We start from the raw sequence: 22,734 nt of genomic DNA on the forward strand, positions 1-22,734 counted from the left end.
GATGCTCTGTTACTAAAACTGCCAGTGCTACAGGCAACCTGCAATAGAAGAAAAGGCCAGCAATAATTCATACACTGGAGGCAGGATGGGATCACTGCAGTATGGGATCTCCTAGCTAGCAAAAGATACAGCTCATTTTTTACTAGAGTACTGCTGATTTGTACATACTCTGAACTCATCACGGAAATCACCTTGGAGTGCCACCTGAAATCCATGGGAGTAGGGGACCAAGCACCTTAGGTGTACATCTTAAAATGAACTCAGTGAAAATACTTTGGTGCTAAATTCTTGGTGAATGAGTTGAAAATTGAGCATCAACATTTGAAAATGACAATTAATGTTTGAAAAGAAAAAAGGCGAGTGTTTATAACAGAAGCAGAGAACAGAATATCCATTTATAACTGCAAAAGTATGTTTAATTCTAAGTCATAAGGGATAATATGTTCCTCTTACTACACTTGACTGTGGAAATAACTGATTGTAACAACTGAATTTAAGAATTAAATTTTCATAGGAACCCACCAATAAAAGTTGATTACTGCCCTTTGTATTGTTTTCTTTTTCTCCATATAAACTGGGCAGTGCCTCTGACTTGGAAAGGACTGACAGTGAAGCAAATACACAGTTGAATTATTCAGGACAGGATATATTAAAAGTACAACTGCAAACATAGCCAGGATTGGCATGCTTTATTTTAGCATATCTCTTTGGCAAGAAATAGATCCCAGGCATTAATTGTACTTTTTGAAATTCTGAACAAATTAGCGTCACCACAGTTTTCTTGTGCACTTTTACAGCAGGCCCCTTTTATTTTTCTTGTTTTGACAAATTCTTCTGGCTTGAGAGATAATCCCGTTAATGACACATGGAATAAAACTGGAAACCAAGCAAACTCTCAACATGAAACACTTCCAAGCACACTTACTGTAGTAATATAGTTTGGCAAGCTTGCTGACCCAGGCTGTCCACTGATTAATGTGCTGCCCAACTGCTGACCAAGTCCCCCCGTAGTAATATTGTTTCACTGAGCAGAATTCAGTGAAGATTTTGTCCTTCTATATGCCTTCTATATAACATTTATTTAGGTGTTAAATATATGTATATGTTTTTATCTAAATCTACAATTTCCTAAATGAGACTGGAATGAATACCTTAGGATACACAAACAACTTTTATTAGCAGGGATATGTATCTTGAAGAAATAACCAATCCAGTGTGTGTATTTTATCTGTGCAAATTAAAAGGTTAGTTGGCTAAGTTAGACCACAAACAACATTTGTCCCTCTAGATACTGGTTCTGTTTACACTCTGTGTATACAGTCCCAGTCACCCCAACAGCTAACAATGATGGTGCTGCTAACACTAAACACCAACAGTGGGATTTTCAGCAATAAAAATAGGTTTGCATAAATATCAAAGCACTTGATAAAGGAAGGTATCACATATGAATAGAAAAAAAAAAAAGGAATCATGGACAGACTAATTAACTGACTAAAGCAATATACTAATTCAGTGACCTGTGTTTACTGCATAAAGCCATGTCAACACCAGCAGATCAGAACGAAGACATACTGGATAGAAAAAATAATTCAAAATAAATATTTATCTTTTACAGCCGCTTGGATATAATTATAAAATTATATTAGTTGCAATGGGAAAAATGTGACTTATTTAAATTTCTAAAAATCTCTTACTTCAGCATCAAAGCGAGGATCCTGATAGGCATCACTGATGTTCACTGGGAGACCCGTGGAAGCTACAAGTTCAGCAATGCTATTATTTATTAGCCAGTCAGAATAAGATGGTGATTTCTCCATGCTGTCTTTGAAACTATCAAAAGGTGTCACAGGGGAGAAAAGAATACAATCAACATTGCTTGAAAAGTCCAGCATGTTTTACAGGCACATTCATAGAAACAGCAGAACAGCCCAGTTATTAGTGGCTACCAAGCATTATCTATGGAACAATAATTTGGTATTCATTAAAATGGTACATCAAAAATTCTGTCCTTTAAACAACCTTTCTATTGAAAAGTGAATTGGTGCTCCAAGTAAAGTAAATATGGCATACGATATTGAAATGAGTCAAGAATGGGATTATGCTCAAAGTTTCTGTGGGATTAAATAATATTTCCTGTAGGGCTACCTAAAAGTAAGCAATTTTTAAGATTTTTTAAATTAGTATAGTATTTTGAGGTATTTTTAAGTCATACTTTCAAAAATTTTCCTGTCAAGGGACATGTTCGGGGTTTTTTTTGTGTGTGTGTTTTTGGGGGTTTTTTGTGTGTTTTTTGTTTGTTTGTTTTATATTTTGGTCTGAAATGCCAGACCTGAGTGGTTGAAGAAAGGATCATAAGCTAAGTTTTATAATCAATAATGTAAGTGTGTTGCAGCAGGTGTATTCAAGTAGACATACAATTTATGAATTTTTTTTCCTGGCTGAGCTTCTGCCACAACTACTGAGGGACTAGAGAGCTGTCAATAAATGAGACACTAGAATTACGGGCTCAAATCACCACACTCCACCACAGCTTCTCCAGGAAACCCAGTATCTGCACAGACCTTAAAATCCTAACCTTATACGTCATCTAATCAGCAGGGAGGTTCCCACTGATTTATTGCCGACAGGCTTTTGACATTAGCAAGAGGTAGCTATTCATGTGTGAATAAACAATGAATGTTTGTGTTGGCTTTGAGAAGAAAATGGATCAATTTTCAACACCTGAGAAACTTCACTTAGAAAAAAGTGACTGTGAACAGCCATGGAAAAGACTACAACAGCTTGAAGCCTCAAAGTAATGCACATGAATGAAAGAAGGATGCACAGTAAAATGCTTGGAAGACTCAATCAAAGTGAAAGGATCGATTTTTCTTGGCTGCATTGATTTTCTAGAGACTAATACAACTAAGCCACTCATTTGAAAAAAAACCCTCAATGTTCTTAAAAGACCATAAATAAAGATAATGATTTACACAAATAAATCTAAGCGTATCAACTTTCATTTGGGATAAGTGACTGTAATAAATGTTATGTGCATACTTTGACAGGAACCTTTACAGAAATATAATGTTTTTGAGCTAAGTAAAATATTTATGTTTATAACTTAAAATTTATTTCATAACATCAATACTTGAGAAGCAAAAAATCTCTAAGGATAAGAATCTAATTTCAAATGCAGAGCTCCCAGTTCATACCTTACAAATCTGGATGATATTATAATATACAACACTTTGAATTGAGACTGGATTATGGGTGTCAAACATTTTAAGCAGCAAATTAATTCAAGTAAAAGAAACAAGATATAATTCAGGAAGAAATTTTAAAAGTATGTTCTACTACATCGCCTTCATTCCTAGCAAGTGCTTTACAGATACACTCTGGAATAGAGGCACTCAGCTTCCAGTAGGAGGAAATATCAGTGCTTAAGTCTGATGGAAATGACAGCCAGCTGGCTCCCTCCACCCTCAGCTGCTCAGAACACTCAGAAGCCACTCTAAAAACCACAAGCAACAATTTTCTCCAAGCTATGGAAAGCCATGAGTGAGTCCTGCTGGACTGAGGCAGGCAGCAGCATTCCACTGTCTCCCTGTCCTGCCTACGCAGCAGCAGGAGCACTGCATGCCAGGCAAGAGAGGACACCCAGCTCAAGAGCACCAAGCAGTGCTGCAGACTCCCTTTATGAAGCTGTTTGCACTGCTCTCTTCCCCCAGAGCCTCCCTGACAGGGATGGCGGAAAGCACAGTAGGGAAGTGGTACAGCCAAAATCACAGGTACCTTTGATCGTCTCTAAACAGTGACACGAATCCTTCCAGCTCTTAGGACTAGAAGAGCAGAAAGATGCTTTAAGCATAGAAATACTGCAGGGAGTGGGGTGATACCTGAGTGCATATCATGCCAGGGACAGTACTGATGACATGGCGGTAGCAGGGACTTCAGCATTTTCTCTGTACCAGCACAAGTGGGAGGGAGACTGATATTTCCTCCTACACAACCCACACTCTACCTCTGACAGCTAACCTTTTCCACTACCACTGGTACTCAGGATTGAGAGCTGGAATCTCAGCTACTTCATCTGCCAAGATGAATTCTCCTGTGCAGGAAAGACATAGCCCACAGCACCATCCCTCGGGCTCATTATCATCCAGAACAGATCAGAACTGAACCCTCAAGGCTTCTAAGATTTACATAATCTTGTTTCAAAGGAAGAGAAAATTTAGGAGACTTGGCAAACCCATACTTCAAGAACAAAATGATTGGCAAAAAGGAGAGCATCACTGTGGGTAAACAAACTTGATCAGGGCGTGTGCTGGAAAATTGCAAACTGAACAGATAAATGCAAGTGTGGTCTTGCAAGGTATTTCTTTCCAACCAACAGCAAAGAAAAAACATATGAGTATTCACTACAATATTTAGGGTCAAAACAGTGAACTGTTATTAGCCAGATGTAAGAAGGGCAAAAGTAAAGCTAATTTATTCTAAAACTGTATGAGAAAGTGTGTTAGGACATAAAAAGCTATACTGTCCTTGGAGCTTCTTTCTCTTTCAGATAAAACTTACATTAGAACTGTTCCCAACCTATAATCCCTTCTAGTTTCCACTAAAATTTCAAAGACATAGTATTTATCTTCACTTGGTGTGATGATAAACAAACTCATCTTGCCATTTTTTCCCACATGAAACATTCCTTGTCTTTACATCAGTTAGACCTGCAGAATGTAGAATGAAAAGGGCAAAACTCACTAGAAAAATGCTCAAATGTCAAGGGCTCGCGGCATTGTTCTGCATCCTAAATAACCTTTATTTTCCCTCTATAGTGCCAATAACTCAAGCTGTGCCTGTGCTAGATCCAAATGTGACATCATATCTGCCAGTCTAATCTTGGTCTCTGTAAAACCAACTTCACTCTCCACTGGATGAAAAGTAAAAGAAATAGCAATAAACCTTTATATGAGAGAGACAGAAATATGGCTTTATAAACCTTATAAAGACTAGCTACCAGGTTGCATGTGTTTATTCCTATCTCAGACTAAAGATAAAATAATCTTGACTACATGCAGAGCAGGCTACTACAAACTGCTTTTTGGTAACATGCTAATATAACTATGGTAACAAGAAATGAGCCAGCTTGGTTATCTTGACACCACTCTACATTGTTTTGACTAATCTGGCTACAGATCAAGTTTGAGAAAAACAGGACTAACAACCACATCTCTTGATTCATACTCCTGTCCCTGAACAAAAGAAATGTATTTTCAACAGTTTAACTGACCTATGAAAGACCAACTGCTGCTCTGAACTTCTCTGTCAAATGCAGTTACTTGTGATTCCCAGATGAATCAGCAGATTATTTACTTATATTTAAACATTCCTGGGTTTTGCAACTTGCTTTCCTTTTCCATCTGTCTCACCATTCCCATCTCTCAACTACTGGATAGGCATGGAAGAGATTTAGCTTCTACCTGTCTTCCTGTGTGGCCCTAGACTCTGCACATTTTAAAAAGAACAATACCTCATTTTGTAACACCAAGATTGATCCATGAATATCACTAAAAATTACAACCTGTCGTAATCCAGAGTGCAATTTGCATATTCACCTTAATGGAATAGCAGCTTCTTACCACACTGGAGGTGAACAAATAAAGCACAAAAGGCGGCAAAAATATTTTTAAAGCTGCTTTAAGGGTTTAAATATGGCAAAGAACAAAATAATCTTAAATTTGTTTGGCTGTGGATAGCAAGTGGGACAGAAGGCTAAGTTTATCATTATAGCAGTCATTTGACATGGAAATGTCTAATTCAGAAGAAGTATGAATTGATTTGCATAAAATGTGTATGACAATCAGGGAGTTTGGGCCCTGAAAGACAGGAGAACCCTTCTCGCAATAGTCCTGAATCTTCATCCGCTCGTTTGGTTTGTAGGACATCTTGTGAACCGCTACCAGTTGTAGGAATTAATACAGTAACCCCACATGGACAAAAAGCTCTTTGTATTAGTACTAACAATTAGCTCTTTATCACTGTCTAAATATAGATCGTACTACAAAAAAAAACTTTATTTTGACTGGGTTCCCAAACAAGGTCTTGTCACAGAAACACAACTTCTAGGAAATACATGTTCTCTGAGGCTTTCAGGCTTTCCAATTTGATTACAAGAGCAGAAATAAAATTCTACTGGAAGGCGCTCAACACAACTGGAAGCAGGCATTTTGTAAGAGATCAACAAACAATCTAAAATAATTCCATAATTTTTACTTCAGCATTCACCGTGCAAAACAACTTTCGTGTGTTCTCCACAAGTTCAACAATGAAAAGACATCAGTTATTTCCTGGTTTCTTCTGTGCAACACTGATACAATATTATCACATATATATACACACACATATATATAAAAACATAGGCATGTATATTTATCCCATCAGGTCTCCACTTGAAGCAAGCAGGAGTCTTGTCTGAGTAAAACGGGTATGCTGAGACTATTCATTCAAATCTACACAAACCTCCATATGAAAACAAAACTATGATCAAGCAAATTTAAAACTATATGAAAGAAAGTAATCCATTACCAGAGAAGACACGAGCACTAACCTGTTGTCGGTATCAGCACTGCATTTTGGAGATAACAACTCAAAGGATTTTGTAAATTTCACCACCTGTCACAAAAAAAAGTAATTTAAAATGGTTATTAAGATGAATAAACATGTAAGAAAACTAATGTAAGGCTCCTATATTTAAACCATATTTTATCTAATGGTCTTAGAATAAAGATTCAGTCCGTATTCCTCCAATGGAGAATTCATGTTCAAAACACACACTGTGCACAGTTCAGTAACAAAATTTATCAAATCAAATAATATCATTATATTTCTTCATCAAACTATTTTCTGCAAAAGTATATGCTTCCCTCCAAAAGGCTTTGGAACATGAATTATGGAGCTTTACCCAAACTTTGCTATTTTTAATGTAGAAAAATAAGCAGAAAGACCCATTTGCACTACTAATTGCGACCCATTTTCTTAGAACATACATGCCAGAAGCACGTAAGTGAAATGTTTTAAGAGTGGCTAATGTGACACCACAGAACACAGGCAATGTTTTTGGATGCTGGTATGAGTCTCCATCTTCCAACTCTGGTTCTGTATTGTAAAAGCTTTTCACGTGGTGTAGAAATGACAATGTTTTAGACAAGTCTTAACACTGACTTACTCCGTGGCAAACTATTTTGATACATAGGCAAACCTTCCAAAACAGGGGGAAATCAGGAAAATAACTGTTTTGCTACTCAAAAATGACCAAGTGGGTGGCAGGATGATACTTTCCTACTCCAAATTAACCTAAGATTTACAAGTGTTTGGAAAAAAAATTTCGGTTTAACTGACTACCTTGGCTGTCCAAATTTCAGAATTCAGTCTAGAGGGACAAGAACTCATTGTCTGTGGTTTGGAAAAAAAACAACCCTGTGTGCTCAAAGGTAGAAATAGTACCAGGAGCAGAAAAATGAAGTGAACAATGCCACCCACAGCCTGCTACTAATACAATGTACTGTTAAAAAACAAAAAATCATATTATACTTGCAAACATAGTGGCATTTCATAAGAATGTAGTAGAACTGCATCTTCTAATTACAAAATCAGTGGGGGGGGGGGGGGAAGAGAAAATAAACTAGAAACATTAAAATTATATAACAGGGAATATATAAATGAAATACAACCCTCAATCCTCTTTTTATGAAAGCTAGTGTAATTTAAGTCATCCCCCACTCAATGTACTTAATTTCTATTAGCTTAAATGAAATGAGAATCCTATCTTTCCCCCAGGAAAGAAAATAAGAGGGTTTTTTTCTGTCATACACACATACTGAAGATTCTGTCTCCCTGATAATCATTTAGACTTGTCACAGCCCAGCATCAAATAATCAGTTACGGAGTCAGTGAATCCAGAGATACTGGGATAGAAAAAAGAATAATATTACAAGCAACATTTTTATCCTTCAACTACTCCTCAAATCAGTAGAAAGGATGATAGTTTGCATTGAATAGCCTAAAAATCCTGAGGGGAGCCACCAATATATGGCAGTGACATTGTACTACTAATAACAATAGCCATTAAGATGTTAAACATTTTTGAAGAGGCTGTCATACCCTACAAACGGCAGTGCTACCAAGTGCCAGTGAAAGCCCCTCTCAGAACTGTGCATGAAACCCAAGTCTTGACAAATGCTTTCATGTATCTTGCATCCAATCTGTGCAACTTAACAGAGCTCTGCAATGAAATAATTATTCCTTGGACAGGTGGACAGACCAACTACAAAAATACAACCATACTTCAGTACTGCCGAAAGTTGTGTTTTCACTTCACCTGCTCAACACAAAAGCTTCCTCCTACCACAAGAATAAGTATGTAACTAGACATTTGTATGCACACATGTCTTTTCCAATGAATTTTTCTGTTACCTCAGGGAACAATTACCAGGTCAAAATAACAAGAGGATTTCTCTTTTCATGGCATTTTCATCGTTTAGGAGCTGAGACTGGTCCTCATTATTTATTTTGCAAAGTATTAAAGAAACTTGTTAAAACATGCAAACATAGCTAATCCCAAACACACCCCCCACCAACAGCTAGAGTGAGTGGAAAACTTTCAGGAAGGAACAAATCCCATGGAGTAGTGGCCACCAAAAGTAGCTGAAAAAACTCCCTGTGTGTCAGGTTCAGCCCTTACTGTCTTGCTGTTCTTTCACATTAAAAACAGTGTACATCACAAAAAAAAGTTCACCAGAAGTTCAGAAGCTGACCTGACTACTGTGAAGACACTGACTGCTGCAAAGCCCACCGAATTGCTGAACACACAGGATGGCCAGTTACAAATGTGCAATGAGTTTCTTTTTCTCTGCTACTTCTGAGGGACCAGTAGTCTGAATGCAGATGTAACATAGAATCATAGAAGGGTTTGGGTGGGAAGGGACCTTAAAGCCCATCCAGTTCCAATCCCCTGCCATGGGCAGGGACACCTTCCACTAGACCAGGTTGCTCCAAGCCTCATCCAGCCTGGCCTTGAAGACAGCCAGGGATGGGGCATCCACAGCTTCTCCGGGCAACCTGTTCCAGTGCTTCACCACCCTCTCCAGGAAGAATTTCTTCCTGATAACATGTTACATACTAGAATAGAAACTACATAAGTATTTCACATTGCTACAGTTAAACAACAATAACAGATGCAAAAGTACAAACACTGTAGAAAAATCAACAAAGATGTCTGAATAATTACTTATCGGAGTGTATGCAGAAATGTTAGTTCTAAAAATGAGCATTAAAGATTTAGTTGGTGATGCTCTTTCTGGTTCTGAAACTGCTTGCAAGCACCACCCATTTGATAAGCCAGTAGCCTGAAAAAGTTAGCACGGTCATAAATTCCAGGTAAACTCAAATAAAGCTAAAAAGACAGGATTTTTCTTTCTTTCTAGTGGCTATAGCACAAAAGAAAGGAAGTCAGAAAATTAATATTTGATAACAAATCATGTCATTTTCCTTTTTTAAGCAGACCACAGGAGCATCTTGCTTCTCAGTTAGGCTGTCCTACTTTCTCTGTAGTAAGCACTAATTCCATCACACACACAACTGAGAATCACAGCTGTCAGCTGGATCACACCACTGACAGATCTATCAGCAACTCACAACCCATTAAATACCTCCAACGACCAGAAGGCATCACAAACATACCTTTCGGTTTCTATGTGAGTGACTATGCTGTTTCTGGCAACTTTCTCCTTGGTACCTTGTAGGTGACGTTTTAGATTTGTGGTGAAAGCAGCGTTGGTAACACAGGGATGTTTTTATTATCACTGAACAGTGCTTACACAGTGTCAAGGTCTTCTGTTTCTCACTCTGCCACCCTAGTGAACAGACTGGGGGGGCACAATGGATTGGGAGGGGACAGAGCCGGGACAGCTGACCAAAGGGATATCCCAGACCATATCACATCACGCTCAGCAATAAGAGCTGAGGGAAGGAAGAGGAAGTGAGGCACTTTGAGAGTTATGGCCTGTCTTCCCAAGGAACTACTACAGGTGATGAAACCCTGCTTCCCTGGAAATGACAGAACACCTGCCTGCTGACTGGAAGCAGCATATGAATTCCTTGTTTTGTTTTGTTTGTGCACACAGCTTTTGGTTTACCTACAAAACAGTCTTTATCTCAACCCACAAGTTTTCACACTTTTACCCTCCCAACTCCCTTCCCCATCCCACTGGGGTGGGGAAATGGGCGAGTGGCTGCGTGGGGCTTAGCTGCCTGCCGAGGTTAAAACACAACTGTGGTGTTGATAAAGGTTCAACCTGTACCAAACCTAAATTTAAGAATTACATGATGGAAGACTACTTGCTGTTCAATACTTACATGTGATGTGAAACAGCTTCACCACAATAAAAGCAGCTCCTCCACCACGTGAATATTAGCCTGTTCACGGAATGTGCAGCCATACTTACTGGCGATTCGATATCTTCCAGAAGTAACACTGAGCACCGTTCACACTTCAGCAGAGTCTGGGCCCGGTGCATAATCTTCTTGACAATTTTCTCTAAGTCAGTCTGTTCCTCAAAGAGGTCATTCACTACTTCCAGTAAAGCCTGCATACAAGGACAGAAAATTCTTGCATTGGTTGTAGAATTAATACACATATGGAGCATGGCAAAGGAGGCATAATGCCTGGGGTCGATTTTAATATGAGTGATCCACTGAAATCTTCATCCAGATAAAGTTCTTAATGATTGTAGCAACAGAATTAGGGTGGGGGTATCTGAAGAAAGAAAGAAAGAAGTATTTCTTAGCTCAGAACTGGGCGCAATCCAATTCCTAGCAAACAATGGGATCTTCTGAACTATTTCACTGTTGTACAAAAATGGAATAATAGCTGTAATGCAACTCTCCAAGTACAGAGTATAGACTGAGTTAGGTGATTTGCTATATCCAATTTGCTGGTGCATTTTAACTCCATTTTATTAATTTATTACCCATTTTGCATGTTCAAAGCTGAAAGAAAAACACCCACATAAATACTTCCATAGTCCAATAGCACTCCGGTCCAGTCTTTACCACTAACACCTTGTCTGTAAAATACAGTGTTTTAAATGAAGGGCTTCCCCTCTCATTTCTTCAACTCCAGAAATAATAGGCTGTATTCTTTCTTATCACAGGTTCAAAGCAGCATGCTTTTTCCTTTGTTCTGGTTTAGGGCAGTGACACCAAAGAACATCCATATGGTAAGCATATAAACATCAGTGGTCTTATGTCTCCCAACGCAGCGGTCATCACCAAAATGTTGGTCACAGTCACTGCAAGTTGCCACCATTGGTTTCCAGGTCCATAGGGAAGGCAAAGTTTGGGCTCATCCATCACATACTACTTGCCAACTAGTTTCAACCACGGACAAGACAAAGCTAAAGACCACCAACAGGTCAGAAATGCAATTAAATACAGGCCACCATGTAGCTGTCAAATGGCAGTTATATTTGTTACACCTCGCATGGCTGAAGTGGCAACAAGAAACAAAGAATCTGTATTTCTAATCCAATTTCCTGATGTGGCCAACCACCAGAATTTACCATTTTCTAAAGAAGAATGAGAATGTCCCCAATAGTTTTTTGTTGAATGCCTCCCTCAGAAGATTAAACACTGACTCCTCAAAAGTCTGTCACTGTTCCCTGCAGGCTGGGAATCTGCAGCAAATTTTAAGTCGCTATGTAGTCAAACAATTATTTTGTTTGAACATCAAACAGAAAAAAATCTTTGCCAGAAAAACCTTTTTTCCCTAGGTCTCCCCCATATCTCCACCCCAAAGTATAGTAGTCTGTGGTCAGACTTGGGCAGATGACAAGCTCAGATACTTCATGACCCTTAAATATACACACCATTAGATAGGGCTGTTGTTAGTTTTAAAAGCAGTGGAAAAGTATTTGTTTCTATACTTAGAAAGCACCAAAATTCTGAACGTGCAAATGTCTGTCGTCAACACAGAGACCCACCCCACTGTAGTTTCCCCTTCTTTGTGAAGCAAGAATAGGTTTCACACTACCAGTGGTATTTCTACTGAAGCTCTGGAGCTGTGATCCACAATAATAAAAGTATCATTTCCCATCACTACAGGAAACATGATTTTAAAAAAGCCAAATAACCAAACAACCTCAAAATTAGCATTTTATTTCTTAATAAAGACCTCTCTGAGAAGTAAATGACATGTGAGCTCAGCATTATTTTCACTTCTTTAGAGCCTCCTGTCCCAACTCATCCATGGCATCAGCACTCATGAGTAACATGAGTAATGTGTCTATGCAGACACATGCTGTCAAAACCCTTCGCATACAGGGTTTTTCTGGCTTACTTTTATAAAGATATGCCCACATTATTTGCACATGAATTGAATATTACAAATTCAGGATGGCAAAGGGTTTATATTACTGGAATTTTATAGAAGTTTGAATCTCTGCCAAAGTAACACTCTCTCCTGCACCGTCTGTGTCACAACTGCAATTGTTTCAGCACTACAAAACATGGAATTGACATCAGGAAACAACAGCCATCACCATGAGCGTATTTCCCTCCCACACTCTCTGCTTGCTGCCTCAGTCAAGATAGTGATCTGTTGAAAACACATTTTTTAAAATAAAACATAGTTGAAACTGTCTTAGTAAACACGTATGGATAGTTGGAATGTGAAGGATTCCTGAAGGAGCAAAAGATGAAGGGTTGATATTGGTCCAATATACCTTTTTTTACTTACCCTGCTTCTGTCATATTCCTTCCTTGAAGCTGCAAATAGCTGGGCATTGGATATGGCAATCCCACAGAATGGAAGATACATCTGCATTACCTAGTAACAAAAGAAACTCCCAGTCATTAAAAACAACTGCAATTAGACACTCACGTTACTAGCAGAGACCTAAACTTAGGTGACTTGTCCCAGGAAGGTCTCAGCTCACGCACTCTTCAGCAGAACACTGAACAAAAGAAAATCATCACGGGCAAGGCACATAAAACAGGTGGAACAGAGATCAAATGGGTAGGGAAGAACAAATGCGTTTGAGTTCACAGGTCCCAGCAATGAGGGTCCTCTACAACTTGTCTGGAAAACTATGGATTCTCAAGTCTATAAAATGTCTGCTGAAGATTACATTAAATTACAGCTTCCCTAGAAAAAGGTTTATGTTTTATTTTTTCTGGACTGCTTGAATCATGTTCCTGTTGATTTCTAGAGGATATAGATTTTGGAGAGTATCAGCACAGCAGCACACAGCACATTGGTCCAAAACTATTAGTCAGAAAGCTGATTATCTTCTTGATGAGTAAAAACTAAAAAAGAAAAAGGTTAAAGAACATGCTTGAGAAATTGGGCCTTAAATGCATCACCACACGTTAAGAAAGAATGGAAAAAAGGGACTGGGAAAATATCTTGAGGTGCACAAGATGACTTTAGGCTGACTCCACAGGAAATGAATAAACTAGGTTCATCAAATACTTGAGTACTTGCAGGACTGTCCTTTCACAAGTATGACAATGGATCAAAGTCCAATAGTATTAGCCTTTTTAAGCCACATACTGGTAAGTCTAATGTTACCGTCTCTGCCAAGTGGCTTCCAGTCTTAGGTCTGAGACATTAAGTAAGCTTTATAAGTGCTGACTAGCCTTAATGTTTGCAAAGCCAGTGAGAGTTGGGGCACTCTGCTGTTAACAGAGCCAAAAGAATGCTGCAACAGCTAACCTTCCTTCTCTCTGGTCTGTGTCAGTGGGGAGATCAACTCTAAGCAATCCTTTCTGTGACAAGTTTTGGCCCTGAAAAACTGGCATTTGTCTTTGAAATTCCATTTAATTAGAAAATTACTGCTAACCCAGCGAACCAGGCTGTTGAGACTGAGGAAAAAATCCCCAAGATGTGCAAGAATTCAGATGAACTGAAACAGTAGCAACTGCTGATCTACTTTATCTTCCTTAAACACTCCATTGGCTACATGTCTACTTAGTTCATGCCCGAGTAACGATGAGTTTTCTAAAAGGATCTTCAGATCCTCTGAATTTTGCACCTTCTCAGTTGCCACTGTCAGAATAACTGCAGATTTTAAGGGTGCACACAAATACACTTATACTGGTAATTTACACTTTTGTCCTCTTCCCATCATGGTTCCCTCTGATGGAAAATGACACACTTTAGACTCTATAAACACATTTTCAGAGAGGCAGTGATTAAACTAGCTGACTAGCACAGCAGATCTGCAGGAAAAAGTACATTAAACGAAAAAATAAACTAAGACTCTAACAAATGGCTAAGAGGGAGTTCTTTTTTATGATAAGAACTTCTCAGAGAATTATGCATATTTCAGTTTTTATTTCAGATTTTATTTCTAAAATTAAACAAAAATCCTATCTGTATTTTCTTGTAACAGTACTAAATGCCACAGCCAAGTAAACGATGCAAAGCAGAAAAACTTTAACCTGAGAAAAATCTGACCTTTAGAGTGATTATGAACATCACAGTGAGACTGGATACATTTTTACTTAATAAAAAATAAGTAAATACTAGTATTTATTGCCCCCACATTGACACCTCTGTTCTCAAAAGTAATGTGACACTGTGGCAATGGAAGGCATACAAGAAGTCTATGAACCTTCAGCCATCACAAAACCAGCTAGCAAAGATGTCTTTTCTAGCAAGAAGAAAATATGATTTTGCAATATTGAAAAACACTGCTCTCCGGAATCCAAATTCCCAGGCACCGACTCTATATAGCAACTGACATCCATAAAAAGCTGGTTTATGAAATGTCAAAAGTCTGGAAAGCTGCTGACTTACATCATCCTTTTCACCACTCAATCCAATTATCTAAGGTGCAGTGCAATAAGAGGAGGAGACCAAGCTCTTTAAGATAATCAGTAGAAGAAATTAATAAATGCCCATAGCTATGAAGAAAAAAGGAAACCAAAAACCAAACCAACCTTCAGGTATAGAGGAACCACCCTGTGAGAACAAATAAATCAATTATCCCTGCTTACAAAAGAGCAATTGACAAACCAAAAGCCTACTGTCCTTCCTCTTTTATATTTTCTGAACAGTGAGGGTGACTGCTGTCCTTTGGCAAACTGTAATAGAGTACCAAATAAACAAAGAATAAGGACATTTGTCATCTCTCATAACTGAATTCTTAGTAAGATGTTTTTAAACCAGAATTGCAGAATGGAGTCAGAAGCAGTTATCACATTCTGACTTTGAATTACAAATTTAAATCTGCAATACTCAAGACTGCTTTACAAGCACCTCCAACTCGCTGATGCTATGGCTGTTGATGCTCCATACAAATACGGAGTAACATAATATTCAACTCTTGCCTGTCTGAAACACATACTGTAAGGAGCTGGTATTGTTATGCCAGATTCACCGCAGGGATTCTCCCTCCAAAGAGAGCACAGAGTTGAGGAACCAGCACATACCACCATAAACTGGACACATCCTCTTTTCCTCCTTTTATGGCATAGGCATATAATTTCTAATCAGGTGCTCCAAGGTAAAAACATACTGCATCACTGAAACATGTAACCACTGAGCCACTGTAACTCTATTTCCATTCCTGCAAACAGAAGGATGTAACTTATCATCAGCATAGAAAGCACAGTCCATACTTTTCTCACTTAATTCTCCAGCATGGATACATTTCAGAAATATAAGCTGGTAACAGAAAATAAATTGGGCAGAAGACTAAATTATACCAAAAAGACAGAGTACTGAAAGGTTGGTCATAGGCACACTGTTAAACAACACGTGAGAGGAAATGACACAGTGGTTTTAATTTGCCTCGGTGAGATGAGTCCTTTTAAGAAGGAGCTGTTATCTTTTTCCCTGCCTGCTGTTCTTCCTGCAGCACTGAACAGGCCAGGACAGCTTGTCTCTACCAACCAACATCTGTACAGGTTTTACCACATAGTTGTATTACACAGTAGAGCCAACCTGATACTGGAACTTGTAATCTGCTGACACCTGCTCCGAAGGTGGGGTATGCAACATGTTTCCCTTACACCCATGCACAAAATATTGGTGCGAAACTCATGGAAAAAACCTAACATACCCTACATTAAAAAAACATAAAATAATTTCCCTTTGCTATACCAAAAGCCATTTTAAAAAAGTAATTTTGAAGCAAAATGGACTGTATCTGAACAAAAATTTCCTTTCACATCTATTTTGAATTAATGACAGGAAAAGTGTCTTCAGATTTACTAAACAAAGCAATTTCCTAAGAAAGCAAATAGAAAGAATATAAAAACATAAAAGATGTAGTTCTAACAGATATACCTCATTAATTTATTTTGGCAACTAAGATTAGTTGTAATGACGCATCACTGCACTTGGTGGCATATTAACAAATCACTAAATATGTAATGATATGTTTTATAAAAATGATGTCCAGTCTGAATAATAAGCTAATCTAATGAACCTGCTGAGATGTTGGAAGAGACCACCTGTTTTTTGTCTATGCCAACTACAAGGCATTTAGATACAAAAACTGCAGGCTTACAAGATTATATTGTGAATTACTTGAGCATTCAGGCTCTGGGTAACCTAACAACAAGTACTGCAATCCTTGGGTAGCAACTACACTCACCTCACAAATTCACGGTGGCATACAAAAGCTAAAAAGCTGTACTCACTTACAAACTGTTCAGTATTCTATCAGGGCACGAAACCTATGAAAAGATGATGAAGTAGCAGGCACCAGTTCAATGTCTCATCCCCTTAATTTCTAAATTCAATTTTGTTATGGGGTTATTTTATGTTCAGAGTATCAAAAACACAACTACCAAGGGAGTGAATAGGATAAATACTAGAAACTTTAATATTCAATTATGCAACCACTCAATTTTCAGCTAGGTCCTGAAGATGACTTATTTTTTCTGCAAAACTACACTACTAAGATCAAATGACTGCCCTTACTTTTTCCTTCCCAGCGAAGGATATATTGCCATTGCTTTAGTATCTCCACACATCTCCAAACTTGCATGCCCAAAGTTAGACTTTTAAAAGCATAATAAGAACTGAAGCAGTAGCTTGATATTTGGAAGTACAAAGCATGGCAAAGTTCTGCAGTATTAACTCCTAGGACAAGAGAGCTGCAATCTGTGCTTGTTTCATTGGGGGTTTTTATGGAATCAGTTCTGAAATCCAGATGAAGCACACCAGTCCTCCCTCAGAATTTCAGAGGACAATGTTCCATATCTTTCCCCTCCATAATCACGATTTTATAGGCCAGAAGTTCTATACCAGGTTGCATAGTTGTCCGAGCACATCAGCATTTGGACACCAACACAAAGTCTTGAGATGTGACATTCATTTTCCTTTCATTTGGCTTTTCATAGATGCTGAGACTTAGAATATGTAAGTTAATAAGATGCTTATCAGTATTCTTCTGAACTGCTGAAAATAAGGGTTTCTCTCATGATCTGGGCTTGGGTTTCACAGTAACTGCACACATGATATAAATTTTTTTAGCATCAGAAACAGTCAGGAGGAGCCAAGCTGCTTCTAACACCACACCTGTCCTCAAGAGATACCCCTTTTCCTTTCATCGCATGGCCCGGGGACAGTGGTCCTTATGGAACCTGCAAACACTTCCCTTGCTGCCCAAGAAAAGCCCTGCTGGCTTCGACTTCAAAAGATGGCTATTTTCTAGAAATGGGTGTCTCACGGGAAATAAGTTTCAAAATTTCCTCTTCACAAGAAGGTACAAAAGCCTTTAGTTTCCTAGCCTCAGTGTTGTTTTATCGTCCCAAATAGCACAAACTCTGTCATGAACCACAAAACAGTATAAAAAGCATTACTTTTCTTACTCTATTTAGGAATATAGGTGTTCACATCTGCAGATCTCAGCATGTCTTTTGCTTTTTATTTTAACGGCAGGTAATGATACAGTCAATGAAGCTGCGTGCATGCAGACCTGCAATGCAGAAGGTTATTAGTTAATCACGAAAAACCACCAGTGCTGCAATGGCAGCACACTGCAGAGGTAAAATGCTAGCTTCATGCTTGCTGGCTGGAAAGCAGCCCTGAGTTCAGCTTCAGCTAAATGCAATGACATTTACCCTGCCTCCCCCGCTTGCGGTTTCACCCACACTAAGAATCCTCAGAGAGCACCCGCTGCCTACCATAACTATCTGATAGATCTAGTGTAACTCATGGCTTCTGACATACTCCAAGCAAACACCTGCCTGTGGTCACGAAGGAAACAATTCTGACATCTGATGACAGAAAGCAGGCTCTCAGTAAGGCTTGGTACTCAATCTGACACAAACTCCAGGTTAAGCTCTCAGCAAATGCTTGTCTGGTTCAACTGTTTTCTTTAGCGGCCACAGGAGCCACTTCTCTTTGTACAGCTTGCTTGGTAAGCCTGCGGGGGAAGACAGCTACGACAGGCTTCCTAGAAAGAGGAAAAGAATAAAGCCTTTTAAATAGCAAATGTTTTTGCTGTAGTTTAAAGTTAGAAATGTTTTGTGGCCATACTTAAACCACGTCAGGGAAGCCAGCTGCCCTTTGAAACACCTCCTAAAGTGTTAAAAATAGGTTCAGAGAATGAAATACTCTACTGAATTCTGAAAACAATAAACCACAATCAATTGCAAAATGGTTAGGCACAAGCATTCATCCAAACTCCAGTACCTTCTGCCAATTGTGAATCTCTGGCTATCCATGCCTCTGATACAACTTGATCACCACCTAGGTTGGCAATTTGCAGAAATATTTTCCAAAATTATTTGTCCACCCCAAGCAAGGACGGAACCGTCTCTTGATAGAGACACCCCATGAATTATAGGCATCCAAATGGGACAGATAGCTCCTGCTTGTATCAGTGAACTTGCAGAGGCTCCTGCGCCAGTTTTCCATTGTTTCCGACTTTTGGTTTGGGTGGGGTTTTTTTAAGTTTCCGTTTGCATATAGTTATTATTTATGTAGTACCATAAAAATGTCCTAATGCTCGCAACACATGGCAGCATCTCTATCCTATAAAGTCGACTATTTAACTATGGAAGCTTTTGGTGTCTGTAGACAGCCTGAAAAGGACCACAGGAGCATTTCTTCAGCGACGACTGTGCTTGGCTGCCTCATACAATTACTGGCACACTTTCAACCTAGATAACTGCGTCACCAGACAGATTACAACATGTCTCCTTCAGGAGCAGACTTATTGCAGTTTTAAAATCTGAATCCTATGTAGGTCACTGTCCTCAAGCCATGGCACTGGGAGATCAAGAGGCAGGAAAGGACAGGAGTGCAGCTGAAACAGGTTAAGCCTCAGCCTCTGACCTTTTACCTGGCCCCTATCACTGCCCTCCAGTTGCTACAGCACAAACCCCATGTTCTCTGTTTTCTGCTACACATCTGAGATCTTTAAACTGGGAAAACAAATGAACATGCTGAATTTGATTCACAATAATACACCTGTTACTCTGGTTATACAGTCAGAACTACACACATCTACTAATCCTATTTCATTTATCTGGAAGGTGTTTGGAGGTTTCTTGCCCCAGTCACTTTACAACTAAACATTATTCATTATTCACTGCCATCACCAGCAGGAGGTGAAGCTCAAAAACATCTCAACAAGCCATATTGAATTCTTCTGTCATACACACACAAACATTGGCAGTGGCTATTAAACCTATTTTTAGCAATATTCTGTAAGATATGTTTAAACATTTTAACATTGCATTAAATTTAGCATTTGGTGTAAAGTGGGAAGGACAACAAATTCTACTGTAAATTTCCACAGAGCACTTCATTTTAAATGCTGTTGCTCCAAATAAATCTGAAATATGAAAACATTTCTGCTAAAGACTAGAAAGCCAAAAATAATTTAAATATATGTAAAATAGCTACTATTCTAGGATCCAGTCTTCTGATCTCATACATGCAAAAATCTATTTTTCACTGGAAATTTATCCTCATTTTACACACACCTGAATCAGTGATGCCCAGTAAATAAGCCCTCTCCCAGTAAGCACTGCAGACTGCTACTCCGTTATTCAGTGTGTGATATTAAGCCAGGATTTCCAGCAAAAAAAGTGGGGAAAGTTACACAGGAACAAAGTGTGGAAAGAAGAGTTACACAGGAATAACAGTGGTCCTATTAAAATGAGAAGTTTATGAACTAAGGAAGAGTAGGGGTAACAGTCAAAGACAAAAAAACCTAGTAACACGAGGAGCATCACCACGCTAGTGTAAGCATGCTGTAACCCCAACGCCTGGCATTCAGCACTTAGTCCTGGGGGTTCAGCAAACACAACAAGCTTAAAAGCAAGGAAAAGTCACATTTAGAGGGTTGCAAAGTTAAAGTAACATGATTAAATCAGTAAACCAACATGCTTCTATATTACAAGCAAGTTGAAAGCCATGGAGACTACTCACTGCAAGGATGACTGAGGAATCTCAAATGTGGATGGTGGAGGTATGCACCATGTCAGTGTGACCACCTGCATCTAGAAAGTCACAAAATCAACCCGACAATTATAAATGAGGCTTCTTTATGAAGTCTAGTGTTTTCATCCATTGGTTCTGAAGGTTGGCAGGGCACCATCCTTTGTAGCAATGTCTTACAAAGAACTGCTAGGCAGCTTTTATTAGTTCATCTGAAATAACTTGAATGAGCAGCATCACAAAAGGTCACAAATGTCCTGAAAACCACAACTCCTACCCACCAATTAACTTTCTCTCCTTCAAAGGTTGAACATTGGTCATCTTTGACACATCCAAATTATATCATCTTAATAGAAGTCAGGCTGAGAGGGTTCACAGAGGACATTTTACCCATGTAAAGTTTTCCAGAGAGACCAAGATGGGCCGTTACTGCGTAGCTGCGCTCTCCTGTTTGAAGAGGAGCCACTAGAGGCCAGTCCCCACGCATGGGAACTTGCAGCTGTTGTGTAAGGCAGGCAGTTCTGCAGAGCCTTAAATCTCAGTATACCAAAGCACTTTGGCAGACCGTGAGCAAAGTTTTACAGCAGCACTATCATGTCATAATTTTTTTTCCTAGAGACAGCAAAACTGGCTCCAAGAAAGATTAACTGTTTTATCTGAGGGGAGGGAGAAGGTCACAAAGAAAGTTTTTGTCAAAATTTTGGAAAAGTTCCTAGTTCCCACTATGCCTGAATCAGTGGACCCAGCCTGCCGAAAGACACTGCTATAAAAGTTTCCTAAATGTCACTGCATCAGACAGAAAGAGCTGGGTATTGGCACTGCAGAGAGCGAGCAGTGAAGACTGATACTATCAGTGCTAAAAAGAGAGTTGCAGATCAGAACTTTAAATTGGAATAGGAGAATTAATAACTATCACTTCGAAGTAGATTTTTCCTACAGCACAATTGCAGACCAGTTTTACCATTTCAAATTACACCACATGTCTATCACTGGCAGATATTACCCATAATAACTGACCATGCTAATTGAATGGTACTGAAATCAAGAATAAATTCCATATGATCCATACATTGAGACCACCATTTTCAAGCCAGAATTTTATTTACAATTCAGTTACCAACTCCCAATTCTTATCAAGGATGAGAACTAGATTTATTCATATACTTTCTTGCTGCAGTCTTTAAGTATTAGAGTACCCAAACTGAAAACTATTTCTACTACTTCTTGGCTTAGTTGTAACTGAATGGAGATTTCTTGTTTCACTTTCTGTAAATTAAATTTTGTCGTTAGAGCCAGAATGCAGGCACATAATGGGAATCACGAAGTGGTTGAGGTTGACAGGGACCTCTGGAGGCCCAACCCCCTGCTCGAGCAGGACCACTGAGAGCTAGTTGCCCAGGACTGTATCTAGACAGGTTTTCAGTATCTCCAAGGATGAAGACTTCACAACCCCTCAGGGTAACTTGTGACAGTGCTCAGTCACTCTCACAGTAAAAAAGTGTTTCCTGTGTTGAGGTTTATGCCCATTGCCTCTTCTCCTGTCACTGGGCACCACCAAAAACAGCCTGGTTATGCCTTCTTCGCAACCTCCCATCACCCATTTATACACACTGGTAAGATCCTCCACCAGGAGCATTCTCTTCTCTGCTAAACTGTCCCAGGGTTCCCTCCTCCCTCAGCCTTCCCTCACAGCAGATACTCTAGTCCTTCAACCATCTTTCTGTACCTTAGTAGGACTCTGTCCAGTATGTCCATGTCCCTCTCATACTGGGAAGCCCAGAAGTGGACATGTTGCTATGAGTCATGAAACTTAATCCTGCTGTTGCATAAATACTGAATGCAGTTTAACCAAAAAAGAATTTAGCTCATATATATATATATATGAGCTGAATATATATATATATGAGCTGATATATATATATATATATCAGTCTACACTGAGATCACAGCGAAATTACTAAGTTTCTATTCAGGTTCTTCTCTCATATACTTCAAAAGGTGTTACGTGATTTTTTGAAGAAAAAATTACCTGAACAGTAACCTTTTTTCATATTGGACTTTGTTTAACAGCAAGAAAGTTTCTGGAAGAGCTTACTGCAGAGGCCTGATGCTGCACCATGCTGAGCTCCTCTTTCAGCGAGGTGGGCATTCTTGCCTGACAATGCTGGTAAAAGTCCTTCCTTCTGACTGAAACCCCACGTGGAATACAACAGCCTGAACCTATCACATAAACCAACAAGATTTCCCAGGTTACAGTGGGCTTGGTAAGAATGAGTTTAGCTCCCCTGACT

At 39.0% G+C, this 22,734-nt stretch overlaps 1 protein-coding gene across 1 annotated transcript in view; it reads right to left on the reverse strand.

The window, feature by feature from the left end:
• The window catches only part of LOC104516357 (dual 3',5'-cyclic-AMP and -GMP phosphodiesterase 11A-like), a gene marked incomplete at its 3' end in the record, with an annotated part of 83,137 nt that overhangs the window by 30,126 nt on the left and 30,277 nt on the right, over window positions 1-22,734 (reverse strand). Inside the window, exons 2-5 of the mRNA XM_010160660.1 lie at window positions 12,773-12,862; window positions 10,482-10,622; window positions 6,587-6,651; window positions 1,695-1,830 (exon numbers count right to left, since the gene is read on the reverse strand). Coding sequence (XP_010158962.1) covers window positions 1,695-1,830; window positions 6,587-6,651; window positions 10,482-10,622; window positions 12,773-12,862 — 432 coding nt within the window. The remainder of the gene's footprint in view (window positions 1-1,694; window positions 1,831-6,586; window positions 6,652-10,481; window positions 10,623-12,772; window positions 12,863-22,734) is intronic.

The sequence above is a fragment of the Eurypyga helias genome, unplaced genomic scaffold (assembly GCF_000690775.1).
Source record: "Eurypyga helias isolate BGI_N326 unplaced genomic scaffold, ASM69077v1 scaffold8271, whole genome shotgun sequence".
Lineage (NCBI taxonomy): Eukaryota > Metazoa > Chordata > Aves > Eurypygiformes > Eurypygidae > Eurypyga > Eurypyga helias.